Raw genomic sequence first — 13,834 nt, forward strand, 5'->3', positions numbered from 1 at the left:
ACAGGTCTGTGAATTTGAACCAATTAAAGTTTAGATACAAAACTGTAAAAACCTGATTCAGCACTTCTCATTGACTTACATTTAAAAATAAAGCACACATTTAAAAATATCACATCCCAAAGCTCTGCTTACAGTAATCTAAACAGTCTTGTATTAGCCAGAAAATCACAGTTTAATTTTATACATCAATGGAACGTATGCTCCTTCAGACACTGGTGTTCTAAGGGCTGTGGTGCAATTCCCAACTAAAAAGATAAAAAGCACGAGTAATACCTATTCTATAGCTTGTTCTTTGCAAATATTTCTCTAGTCTAAGAAGGTTGAATTATGACAGAACAAATGAGCAAATCTAGTTTGCACTTAACCACTGGATCTGTGTCTAATTGAGTAAGACATAGAGAAGCTGGCTTGGTAATTGTGATGATCTAGGCAATTCAGGATGAGTTAAGAATCAGGGTCCAGTGTCGTAAAGGTTCCTGACTTGATCTCAGTTTCTTGATTTTGCTGCTATTTGCCACAATGTGAGTGTAATCCTTTCTGAAACAGTAATCCTTTCTGAAACGAAAATCTCAGGCAGTCACGCAAAATTGTTGTGCTGTCCTTCTGCTGAGCAGAGATTTCCCCCAAAACCCAAACTTTGTAAATTCCTGCACCCCAGCTGCCAGTGGCTGTATGTAGTCATCACAGCCTCACGTTTTTCCCAGGAGATGTATATTACTGATCTCAAAGTGCCATCACCCATTGTACCGCCACCCCAGCCTCTCCAGTGCTTGGGCTTTTCAGGAAGTTGGAAGGGCAAGAATCAGTGCCCCCATCAGATAACTCTGTGCTTAAATCAGATGTTCTTGAATCTCAGGCACTCGTGGCTCAGAGCTTTTTGCCACCAGCCTGTTACTAAAATTTCCAAATTCTCTTTTTTTTTCTTTTAGCGTTACAGCCCTGATTCCTTCTTTCATTTAGGGGAGGCTGGGACCCAAGAAGCAGCTGTCATTTGCCATGCCAGGCTGCACTGCAAGGAATGGCCCGGCTCTGGTTTCCTGCCATTCTCTGGGGAGTATTTCCAGGTGCAAGTTGTGTTCTCTGGGGCCACAAACTCCTCACATTTGTTCTGGACAATAGTGTTCTGTGCAAAATGACAGCCTTCATTTGGCGGACTTTTTAAAGCCATGGGCATACAGTGCTTGATTTAGAAATTTTTGTGCCTTCAAGGAAGGAGACGCTTTAGGACAGGAAATAGCAAATATAAAGTATCACTTTGGACCTACTCTTATTATAGACCCACTGGAATAAAAGTGATGCCAGTAAAGGCAAAGCTGATGACTCAAATGTCCATTATTTTGGCACCAAGAAAACTCATGCCCTCTAGCTAAAAAACGTGCCACTGCTACTTAAGCAGCCATCTCAGAAATCTGTTTTTTTTTTTTTCTCAAAATGAGGAACATCATGAAAAAGAATGCATTATTCATTTAATTTCATCATTATTACTCTAGAAATAATTCCAAGTGATTTTTTTAAATTTAATGACACCAGTCACTTTATTGCTTTTTTATTTTTTTATATTTTAATGACAACCAGTCACTTTTTTAATTTTTTGGTCACACCCATGGCATGTGGAAGTTCCCCAGCCCACAAACCCGCACCACAGTAATCACCTAAGCCGCTTCAGTGACAACACCAGATCCTTAACCCACTGCACCACAAGAGAAAACCCCCAAGTGATATTTTTAAGAAAGATCTGCATTTTTTAATAGTTTTGGATGTTAAAAATAACAGCAGGACTAAGAAAATAAATTTGAACCTATCCAAGTTTAGATAATTATTTTTTCCTTATTTACATTTTGAGAGGGCGGGTTATAGTTTAGTTAGTTAATAATGATTATTATACTTCTACACTGGCTAGAGTTATAAGGCAAAAGACATTGCAGTGTAAGAAGAGAGAGGACAAAAGCCAATAGTAATAAAGCTAATACTTACTGAGTACATTTTATGCTCTAGGCACTGTTCTAAGGATTTTAGTTGTGTTAATTCATGTACTCCTCTAGGCATCTTATGAAATATGATTATTATCACCTTTACAGATAAGGAATCTGAAGCAGAGGTGGGTTAGATAAGGTCACATGGTTAGTGATGAAGCTTGTGTTCAAACCCAGGCAATCTGGTTCAGGGGTCAGGCTGATACAACTGGCAAGGAAATAAAATGTGTGTGTACATATTTATAATCAATCATACAATCATTCATTATTAGTATATATCAGGAAGGTAGGAAAAACTAGAGAATCTCTTCAATGTCATGTCTTCTAAAACAGAACCAGCTTGATTGAGTGATAGCTCCGCCACCAACTCTACGTACATACCTGGAAGATCAGCTCTGCCGATATCAGACTGATTTTAGGGGGAACAAACCTCTATAAAAATTGCTCTGAGGAGTTCCCGTCGTGGCGCAGTGGTTAACGAATCCGACTAGGAACCATGAGGTTGCGGGTTCGGTCCCTGCCCTTGCTCAGTGGGTTAACGATCCGGCATTGCCGTGAGCTGTGGTGTAGGTTGCAGACGCGGCTCGGATCCCGAGTTGCTGTGGCTCTGGCGTAGGCCGGTGACTACAGCTCTGATTCAACCCCTAGCCTGGGAACCTCTATATGCTGCGGGAGCGGCCCAAGAAATAGCAACAACAACAACAACAACAATAACAACAACAACAAAAGACAAGAAAAAAAAAATTGCTCTGAATGTTATATCGATATGGAACTTTTCGCTCCATTGCAAAGTAATAAACTCCCACATTAAAGAACACAATATGTCTTGCTGCATTTAAAATTTCAGGCATCAACTTAGAAAAAAATGATATAACGACACTGAGCATGACAAGTTGATCCTTCTCTATAACCCAGTGGTTCTGAAATGCTTTTATGTCAGATGCTTGCATCTCTTTATGAGTTCCTCATAGCGCTTTCCACTCTTTTGCCCTTCCACACTTATTTACACACTCAAGACCTCTTGCTCCCATCTGTCTCTCGTCGCTAAAAGATATTAAAGGCTGGAAATAAGACCCAGAATCTGAAGGCATTCGGGCCTTTGTGTGCCCTGGTATTTCTCTGTATACTAACCTCACCATCACTGCTTTCTATGGCAGAAGGTCTCTGCAGACCCATGTGCATCCAGCTGTCCCCCCTACCAATGTGAGAAACACTAGTAGACGATAGAATCTGTGACTTTTGCAATAGAATCTTACAGGTGCGATCAAGGACATGTATTCACCACTTAAAAGGAAGAGCATTAAGTGGTGGGAATTGCTTCATTAGAACCTAACCAGTAATGGGAAAACTACTGCACCATTGTTTAGAATAATATTTTCATTTAGTTAGATTTATATTACATATTTTAAATATCTGCATGCAAAATAAATGAAAACAAGGGTATAATTTGTGTGTGTGTGTGTTGTGTGTGTAAAGAGAGAATAAACGACAATAAATGAGTTAAAGCCAAGTTTGTCATCAAATGACTTGTGGAATCTAGTGAGTTCCTATCAGTTGACGTCTTTGTTGAGACACCAAATCATTTTAACTCTTTTTTTTTCCATCTTTTTTTGTCTTCTTTTTGCCATTTCTTGGGCTGCTCTTGTGGCATATGGAGGTTCCCAGACTAGGGGTCGAATCGGAGCTGTAGCCACCAGCCTATGCCAGAGCCACAGCAACGCAAGATCCGAGCAACGTCTGCAACCTACACCACATCACGGCAACGCCGGATCTTTAACGCACTGAGCAAGACCAGGGATTGAACCCGAAACCTCATGGTTCCTAGTCGGATTCCTTAACCACTGAGCCACAACAGGAACTCTGAAGTCACTTGAACTCTTTTCAGAATTTTTTTTTTCAAAAGACAATATTTTCACATGGTGCAAAATTACATTAATTCCAAGACTATGGTATTCAGTGTTTGTAAGGAGATAATCTTTCCGTTTCAACAATATGTCATCAGTCGTCCATTCCTTGATGTTGGTCTTACCATTTTTTTTTACAGGACACAAAGTATTTTGCATTTGCACTAATATATATTAATAAAATTGAGGCACTCTGTATTGTGATCCAATGTCTGTACATCACCAAATTCATAGACAGGTCTTAGAACACTTTAATTTGCAAACTTTAAAAATGAAAGTGAGGCTTTCCCATTGTGGCTTAGTGGTACCGAACCCAACTAGTATCCATGAGGACTCAAGATCGATCCCTGGCCTCGCTCAGTGGGAGGATCCAGCATTGCTGTGGCTGTGGCATAGACCAGCAGCTGTAGCTCCGATTTGACCCCTAGTCTGGGAACTTCCATATGCTGCAGGTGCTGCCCCAAAAAGCAAAATAATGATAATAATAATAATAACAATGAAAGGAATGGACCCAGCATTCTGTCTCTGCATTAATCCACTAGGGTTGCTGCCTACCCTTAAATAGTCTCACCTGAGTTTTTAATTCCATAGCTCAGGACAAACACTGCAACTGCATCAGAATACGTTCCTGATTACAGTAGAGCAACCAAAATAGATATGATGCTGCATTTTATTTTCCATTTTTGAAGCGAGGTGTTTTGGGTTTGGCTGCAGGAGAAAACAGGAGATCTCTCTATGATGAGATGCACATAAAATCCCTCGTACCTTACACTTCACTGGAGAGTTTGGTAGAGACACTTGTCCCCTGGAATAAACTTGAAGCCTGTCACTCAAGGGCTATGTAATAATGGCTTTGTGTTGAACCAAAAAAGATCTCACAAACTTGCTTCTTTATTTTAGGCTTCTAGAAGCACGTTGCTTTCTAAAAGTAATTATTTTAAAGATGGCTGTGTAATAAATTGTTAAATCCTCAGCAACAGGTAAAGCAGAAAGGCAGTAGTGTCAGAGATGGCCACTCGTTCTTTTTTTTTTTTTTTTTTTTTTTGTCTTTTGTCTCTCTTAGGGCCACACCTGCAGCATATGGAGGTTCCCAGGCTAAGGGTCAAATCAGAGCTACAGCTGCCAGCCTACGCCAGAGCCACAGCAACGCCAGATCCAAGCCGAGTCTGTGACCTACATACACCACAGCTAACAGCAACGTCAGATCCTCCACCCACTCACTGAGCAAGGCCAGGGATCGAACCCGAAACCTCATAGTTCCTAATGAGATTCCTTTCTGCTAAGCCATGACGGGAACTCCACCACTCATTCTTTAAGTCATTCTTTTAAGTCTTTGCTATTCATTTTCCAGTCATTGATTCAGGGGTCTCAGTTTATAATCAGTTTGCCATGATCCATTTTATTTTTCTTAGAGTTTCTGTGTTTTAGAAGTAACTATCTTGTGATGTTTATGTATGATCCTTTTTTTTTTCTTTTTTTTTTACAGCAGCAACCCAGCTCATAGATACTACCTTGCAACGGATCCAGTCACGGGAGATTTGTACGTTTCTGACACTAACACCCGCAGGATTTATCGGCCAAAGTCACTTACGGGTGCAAAAGACTTGACTAAAAATGCTGAAGTGGTGGCAGGAACGGGGGAACAGTGCCTTCCTTTTGATGAAGCCAGATGTGGAGATGGAGGGAAGGCTGTGGAAGCAACACTCATGAGTCCCAAAGGTACCAGCATTTATCAATTTGAGGATTTCTTTTTATTAAAAAAAAAAAAAAAAAGGTAGAAAATGCAGTTAGTTCCTGATTGTGTTTAATGCTGAGTCTAACATTTTACCCTAAATTGTGTTCTGGAAAGCTGTTTCACATCCAGTGTTTTTAAAAGCCATTTAGCGTGAAACTGCTGGAATCCTGAGTTGATTTTACAGTAAGTATGAGGTTCTTGGCATTTTTTATTCTCATACCATTTTTTTTTCGACTTTTCGGAGAATAAAGCAACTACTCGATTTCATTCAAGTCACATCCTGTTCAACTTGAAGGAAGTATCCGAATTCTTTCATTGTCCTAGAATTTCTTTGTCAGGAAGGAGTCCCAGGCCTCTTTAAAAACCATCACTAAGCAACCCTATTAGCCCTCACCCCATTTGGAGCTATTAAACTTTTGTTTCTATGCCATGGGAAAAAATGCTTGCTGTGAGGAATTTCTGAAAGTAGCAAGGGCTAAAATTCTATGTGATGAAGATTTCTAGCTTTTAAACCAGTCAGTACTGACTTTTTCCTCATGTATTATGCCATTCATTACAGTGGTTTTTGGTTTGAGGCTTTTTTTTTTTTTTTCATTATAGCTAGCGACCATTATGTGAACAAGGACTGGGAAAAGGTATTTGTTGTGCTGAATTATTCATACTAGCAAATTCCATTGTAACAAGGTCAACAAAACACTAACCTTGCCTTAGATCTATTTTTGTTAAAATACAGTTACTCTAAGTTCAGGGTAACAGAATTTGACCTGTTTCTATAATTTATAGATAACAACCTTATATAGACATTATTATGTTATATTTAAAACATCCATATGATTCACACATTATATAGAGATTCTTAGAAATTTCAGTCCTGTATTACATCGTACATTTATTTGCAACATAAATGCCTGGGTTGAGTTTTCCTAAAGAGTTTGCAGTCTGCAGTCTTGGCTGCTGTCTGTCGCCCAGGCTATGACTGGGGGTAGATGTTGAGTTTAATGATGGGCCTAGAAGTTTAATTAAAATTCATCATTTTTGAAAGATGAGTAACCGTTACTTCTCTTGGATAAAGGAATGGCAATCGATAAAAATGGACTAATCTACTTTGTTGATGGAACCATGATCCGAAAAGTTGATCAGAATGGAATCATATCAACTCTCCTGGGCTCTAATGATCTGACTTCAGCCAGACCTTTAACTTGTGACACCAGCATGCACATCAGCCAGGTAGCGTAAACATTATGCCAATTGTCTGTATCTCTGCCAAGTCACGTGATTTACTGTGTCCGGAGACTGTGCTGACACCACATTAAACCACACACTTCACAGGTGGCAGTCATCATGATAAAGCTGTTCCATGTACATGTGTCTTAGAAGCTCATAAAAGGTTATTTTCCTCTCCAGTTCTGCATTTGAAGAATTCCTTAAGATACAGGACAGTTATCCCTAAGAAATGCTAATCATTTGTAATAAAAAATACCAGGAAAGAAGCAGCATGCAGCTATTCCAAGAACAAAACAGCTTAAATCTCTACTCTTTCGATTGCGTGAGGTCCTTAAGGAGTAGGGAGAACCCACTATGTTTAGTCATCAGGAACTTAGAAACTTTACTGTTAGTCTGATTGAAAACACAATAGAACAGTGATGTATTCATAACCTGGAGAGCCCCGGCATCTGGTGATTGTTATTTCTAAAAGGAACGAGCGTGTTCATTTCTCACATATCTATCATTATCTATTAACTCACTACTTAGAGGTTCATTTGCTACTTGGCTATAACGTGCAAATCCTTCAGTGAGCTGCTTTTTTCAATAAAACGTTATTTCCTACATTGGTCTCCATTCAAAACTGTTAAGTTTATTTCACCATAACTATTTAAAAAACGATTTTCCAACAGTTTATCAAATTAACGGTAATTTCCCCGCCTGGTCTAATTTACTCTTCTGGCAAATTAACTGAAGCACTGTAACCGGCTAACCAGACCATTTCTTTTTTATTAAGGTACGTCTGGAATGGCCCACTGACCTCGCCATTAACCCTATGGATAACTCCATTTATGTCCTGGATAATAATGTAGTTTTACAGATCACTGAAAATCGTCAAGTGCGCATTGCTGCTGGGCGGCCCATGCATTGTCAGGTGCCAGGAGTGGAATATTCCGTGGGGAAGCACGCAGTGCAGACGACCCTGGAGTCGGCCACTGCCATCGCTGTGTCCTACAGTGGGGTTCTGTACATCACCGAAACCGACGAAAAGAAGATCAACCGAATAAGGCAGGTCACGACAGATGGGGAGATCTCCTTGGTTGCTGGGATCCCTTCAGAGTGTGACTGCAAAAATGATGCCAACTGTGACTGCTATCAGAGTGGGGATGGTTATGCCAAAGACGCCAAGCTGAGCGCTCCGTCCTCCCTCGCCGCCTCTCCAGATGGGACCCTGTACATCGCAGACCTGGGAAATATTCGGATCCGGGCTGTGTCAAAGAACAAGCCTTTACTTAACTCGATGAATTTTTATGAAGTCGCCTCTCCCACGGACCAAGAGCTCTATATCTTTGACATCAATGGCACTCACCAGTATACTGTAAGTTTAGTCACCGGTGATTACCTATACAATTTTAGCTATAGCAACGACAATGATATTACTGCTGTGACTGACAGTAATGGCAATACCCTGAGGATTAGACGAGACCCGAATCGGATGCCCGTTCGAGTGGTGTCTCCAGATAACCAAGTGATATGGCTGACGATAGGAACAAATGGATGTTTGAAGAGCATGACTGCTCAAGGACTAGAGTTGGTTTTGTTTACTTACCATGGCAACAGCGGACTTTTAGCCACTAAAAGTGATGAAACTGGATGGACAACTTTTTTTGAGTAAGTATATCAAAAATACCATGATAGAATACTGCAATCTAAAATAATAATAGTATCATCTTAATGTAATCTAAAATAATAAGGGCAAGTGGGGTCTAGGTTTGGGGGAGGTGCCTGGAGCATCTATAATTTGGGGATCCCTTTTTCTGAAGGAGACAAAATGAGACTCAGGCCTGGGCAAGTGGGGCCCCCTGAAGGTTGAATTTTATTTCTATCCTAGTAAATCTACCCCTGCTTAAGGATTAACATTTTGCTTCGGACAGACCTAGTATTTTAGCAGCAAACTTTTTGGGACATATACTGCAGCCATGGTTTTAGGCATAAGGTTTTTGGGTTTCTATTTCCCCATGTGCTGATACTGACCATGTTGGGAGCTGTCACTAAAGGAAAACTTTGAAAACATTTACAATGAACTTGATTCCGTCAGTATCACAAATGTTATTCTTATCAAATGGAAGAACTCAACTTTTCATAATCAGTCATTGGAGAATCTGAACACCACTTCAAAGAACCTTTGCACTAAATGCAGATCAGCAATAGCTGGTCACTGAAAGCCTTTGAAAAAGTGGAAGGTGGAGTATTCTACTAAATTGTGGAGGAGTGGCCCAGGCACTGTGCTCTTTGAACAGTCACATTTTGTGACTATGTAAAATCATTTTCCATTACTTGTTCACGTCACTAACATCGCACAAACCATAAGGGGAAATTAGATATACAGAGATGGCAGGTTGACAAATGCAAAATAGTCCTGGAAATGAATAATGAGTTCTTCAGTGTGACTTTTACAAGGAAATGCTGAAGCAAAAGTACTTTGTGTAGGAGCACACCTCTAAAATTATAATAAACGTAAGTAGAAAAAAACGATCCAATATACAAATATTTTCCATACAATTTTCTGGAATGGATCTCACACATTAGGCCTAGTTCTCCTGTAGCTTAGATTGCTTTTCCTTTTTGACAGATTCTCTTTTAATAAAATGAATGTCACCCAGCAGCATGATTTTGTCAGAGGAACAAACCTTTTCAACTGAATTACATTAAAATTCTGTTCTTAACATTTCTTCTGCTCATTTTAGGATCGCAATAGGAAAGGAATAAATTGGAAGTTAATGGAAAGCACTTCCTTTGCACCGTTTTCAAAGTGATAGCAGGCTGTTTTGCCAAAGAGGCCAAAAAAAAAAAAGACAGTGAAAGTGCTCCTGTCGCATGAGACTGGGCAGGAGAGCTGCTCTGATTATAGGATCTTCAGGAAATCATGGTGGCAGTGGTAGGGTTTCTGTTTAGTTAAAAGCAGGGGGAAAAAATAGAGAAGTAAGTTTTGAGTGCAGTCTAGGACTCAAGCTCTGCTCTGCGGGCTATTTTTGAATGTGTTCTTATTTGTTCCTGGGAATGGACAATGCACAGAAGTTCATCATGTGGGTTATAACCAACAAAGAACTTCTGCAACAGATACAGGGGTTCACTAATGACCTACAATGAAATTTGATCAACTTTTGGAAAGTTCGAGAAAGGGTTAGACACCCTTGGTGGAGTCGCTGTAGGTTAGTGTTAACAAATTGGGGCTTTTTACTTTTTTTTTAACTTATGGTACACAGAGAAGACACATTTCTCTAGTGATAAAGACCCTCCAAGAATTTCAGATGTTGTGAAGAATCAGCATGGCTGCCACATAGAGGTTAAGTTGGCAAACCCATCTTGTGACTGTATTGGGCAAGCATTGCTTTCAAGAATGGAAGTCATTAATTAATGGAAATAAATTACAATCGTAATTCCCTTAATACAGATCCATTATACATTATATTTAAAGTATATCTATTAAGTCTTGTACTAGATATGTTGCAGCAAAGGCAACTATTCTAAAAAGCATTATTGAAATATTTCATCAACTATAAACCTCATAATTATAGATATACATATACACACACTGTATGTGTGAATTTGCTATAATTTAAGCATATAGTGAGTGGTTTACAATACTTGAAAAATACTCTAATAATACTTGAAAAGTTTTCTAATAATAAATACTCTAATAATAATCTCTAGTAAAAGTCAGTGAAATAATACTTTTAAAAAGCGTTGTTTTGGAGTTCCCACTGTGGCCAAATGGGATCAGCGGCATCTCCGGAGCCCTGTGATGCAGATTCCAATCCCAGCCCAGCACAAGTGGGTTAAGAATCTAGCATTGCTGGAGTTCCCATGTGGCTCAGCAGTAACAAACCTGACTAGTATCCATGAGGACTCGGGTTCAATCCCTGGCCTCACTCAGTGGTTAAGGATCCAGCATTGCTGTGGCCGTGGTATATATAGGCAGGCCGCTGTAGCTCCAATACGACCCCTAGCCTGGGAACTTCCATATGCCATACATGCAGCCCTAAAAAGACAAAAACAAACAAAAAAGAATCTAGCATTGCTACAGCTATGACGTAGGTCACAACTGTGGCTCGGATCTGATCCCTGGCCTGAGAACTCCACATGCTGTGGGGAAACCAAAAAAGGAGGAAAAAAAAAAACAAAACAATGTTTAGTTAATTTTCCTCTAGATGTCTGCAGCAAAGACATGACTAAAAAAATTCTAAAAAATATTTGTTCATTTTGCAAAATAGTGTATTACCATAGGAGACAGAAAAAATAGAGCACTGAACCTAAGTAATTCAGAATCACCATATCAGAATGACAAAGGATCATTTTTTTTCTTTCTATACATTCTTATGATTCAGCTGTGAATGAGCAAGGGCCCACCCTTCAAAACACACTGAAAACTGAGTGCATAAAAGAACGGAGAGGGGTGTCATTATCACACAGCCCCTCTAAAAGCACTGTCTATATTCAGACAGAGTGGCCCCCCCTTTCTTTTTTATTAAAGTGTAGTTGATTTACAATGTTGTGCTAATTTCTACTATAAAGCAAAGTGACCCAGTCAAACATATACAGACATTCCCTTCTTGTATTATCTTCCATCATGGTCTATCCCAAGAGAGGGGATATGGTTCTCTGTGCTATACAGTAGGACCTCATTGCTTATCTATTCTAAATGAAATAGTTTGCCTCTACCAGCCCCAAACTCCCCATCCATCCCACTCCCTCCGCCTCCCCCTTGGCAACCACAGTGACCCCTTTTTCTCTGTGTAAGTCTGAGATTGTTGGTGGATAAACTCAACCCCAGCTCTACTCATCAGAGCTTTGACAGCATGAGTTTCTGGCTTATTTATGCTGTGTGGGACACATGACTGGGGGTGAATGTTCTAGTAGAGGCAGAATCCCTTCCCAGCTTCCTTGGTATCATTAGTGAGCTGGCAAACTCCCAGAATCCTAGTACCTGCCTGTAATACTTCCCTTCATACCTTATAGTACTATGTGCCTAATTTAACCTTTATTAGGGTACTTGGCACTTTCATAAAGAAGGGATGTGAGAGGTTTGACAATGGTCAGACTTTTACTGAAACTATAAGGAGATTATGGGCAGGGGAAAAAACACACTTCACAATGGAAAAACAGCTGTTTTCTGTGACTTTCACGACACTGGTTCCTAGATCTGATACATGCTCTAGAATCATCTTTATGCACAAATACCTTGCAAAGAGAGATCAAACTTTTCAGCTCAAATTCCCATTTGTATGTGCCCTGCTTTATAGCTAGCCTAGTGTCTAAAAAGCCTTGAGATGAATGCTTTATAGGCTGGAAACAGATGGAAGAAGATCTGGGATCAATTAATTGCCTAACAATAAAAGTGCGATACAGGAGAAATTTTAAAAGAGAATTAGTTCAAATTGCTTTCCTTACATGTTTTAATTTTATTACTTTTTTTTCCAGTACAAACTTCTACAGGAGAAATTTTAAAAGAGAATTAGTTCAAATTGCTTTCCTTACATGTTTTAATTTTATTACTTTTTTTCCCAGTACAAACTTTTGTTTACTATTGGCATGTCGTAGTACTGCTGTGGGTACAGAATGAAAGATGAAAGTATTTTATAAAATGCAGACTATTTCATTATCTTTGTGGAATGTTGCAGTGCATATTGAATGCCCCCAATAGCTATTTGTTGAACAAAGGAGTAGAAGAATAAACCAAAGATGTGGACAGGTAAAGATTTATTTACAGAGACAAGTCTAATAGAAAAAAAAAAATTTGTTGTACCTTGCCAAGGCACCATTTCAAAGGTATCATATAAACGCTGAAAATATTAGCACTTCTCATTTTTGTTGTTGATTTTTAAGAATATACTTACCTAATATTACCTGTTTACTTTTTTTTGCTTTATAAAATAAGGACTTCGGAGTTCCCGACGTGACGCAGTGGTTAATGAATCTGACTAGGAACCATGAGGTTGCGGGTTCGGTCCCTGCCCTTGCTCAGTGGGTTAACGATCCGGCGTTGCCATGAGCTGTGGTGTAGGTTGCAGATGCGACTCGGATCGTGCGTTGCTGTGGCTCTGGCGTAGGCCGGCGGCTACAGCTCCAATTCGACCCTTAGCCTGGGAACCTCCATATGCCACGGGAGCAGCCCAAGAACTAGCAAAAAGACAAAAATAAATAAATAAATATAAAATAAGGACTTCTTTAGTTGACCTTATTATTAAATAATTAAAAACTTAAGACTTGATGTTGATAGCACTTTCTTCTGAAATGCTGGAAGTTAGGACTAAAGACATTTCCCATGCAAATACAGTTAAAGCATATTGTTGCTTCCAATATCAGAAAGAATGACTCTAGGAAAAGAAAACCCAATTCCCAACTTGAGAGTCTCATCAGTCCCGAATAAAATAGACATTATTATATTTACAACACCTATACGATTCACACACTGAATAGAGATTCTTAGAAATTTCAGGGTGAAACAGACAAGGTGACTCTTCAGGGCACACGAGTAGTTTCCAAAGCACAAGAACCATCATTTCAAAACCTGGAGATACCATCTTCTCCTGAGCAGCAGCTTCTCTCCCTGTCACTGGTTATTTTGTGTCCCTACTGTGATTCGTTAGAGAAGTGGCCAGTATTCTTAAACATGCTACGGATGGTGTGAGAGTCTCCCTGGCAGGTGTCAGATGGTTTATAACTCAGCTCTGAAATCCCTGCTTTAGACGAATATGTTTCCTGAACAGAATAGTTATCTGTTGCTGATTGAACAAGCCATCAGGAAGCCTCAGAACTCTTCTTGCGTGGAACGCTAGGCAATAGGAAGGACGTCCAGCTAGCTCAGGGATCCCTCTGCTCTGATGCCTGCTTACTCCCTTCATTTAGTATTAGGGATTGTTTCATGCTGCTCTCCATATCATTTAAAGGTCCTGCTGTATAGCACTGGGAACTATATCTAGTCACTTATGATGGAGCATGATAATGTGAGAAAAAAG

The 13,834-nt window shown here is 39.7% G+C and overlaps 1 protein-coding gene across 2 annotated transcripts in view; it reads left to right on the plus strand.

The window, feature by feature from the left end:
* The window catches only part of TENM3 (teneurin transmembrane protein 3), a 706,293-nt gene that overhangs the window by 656,271 nt on the left and 36,188 nt on the right, over positions 1-13,834 (plus strand). For both annotated transcript variants that reach the window (XM_047772297.1, XM_047772296.1), the window contains exons 20-22: positions 5,364-5,596; positions 6,685-6,839; positions 7,612-8,486. In XM_047772297.1, the coding sequence (XP_047628253.1) occupies positions 5,364-5,596; positions 6,685-6,839; positions 7,612-8,486 (1,263 nt within the window). The remainder of the gene's footprint in view (positions 1-5,363; positions 5,597-6,684; positions 6,840-7,611; positions 8,487-13,834) is intronic.

This window comes from Phacochoerus africanus, chromosome 3 (genome assembly GCF_016906955.1).
Source record: "Phacochoerus africanus isolate WHEZ1 chromosome 3, ROS_Pafr_v1, whole genome shotgun sequence".
In the NCBI taxonomy this organism is placed as follows: domain Eukaryota; kingdom Metazoa; phylum Chordata; class Mammalia; order Artiodactyla; family Suidae; genus Phacochoerus; species Phacochoerus africanus.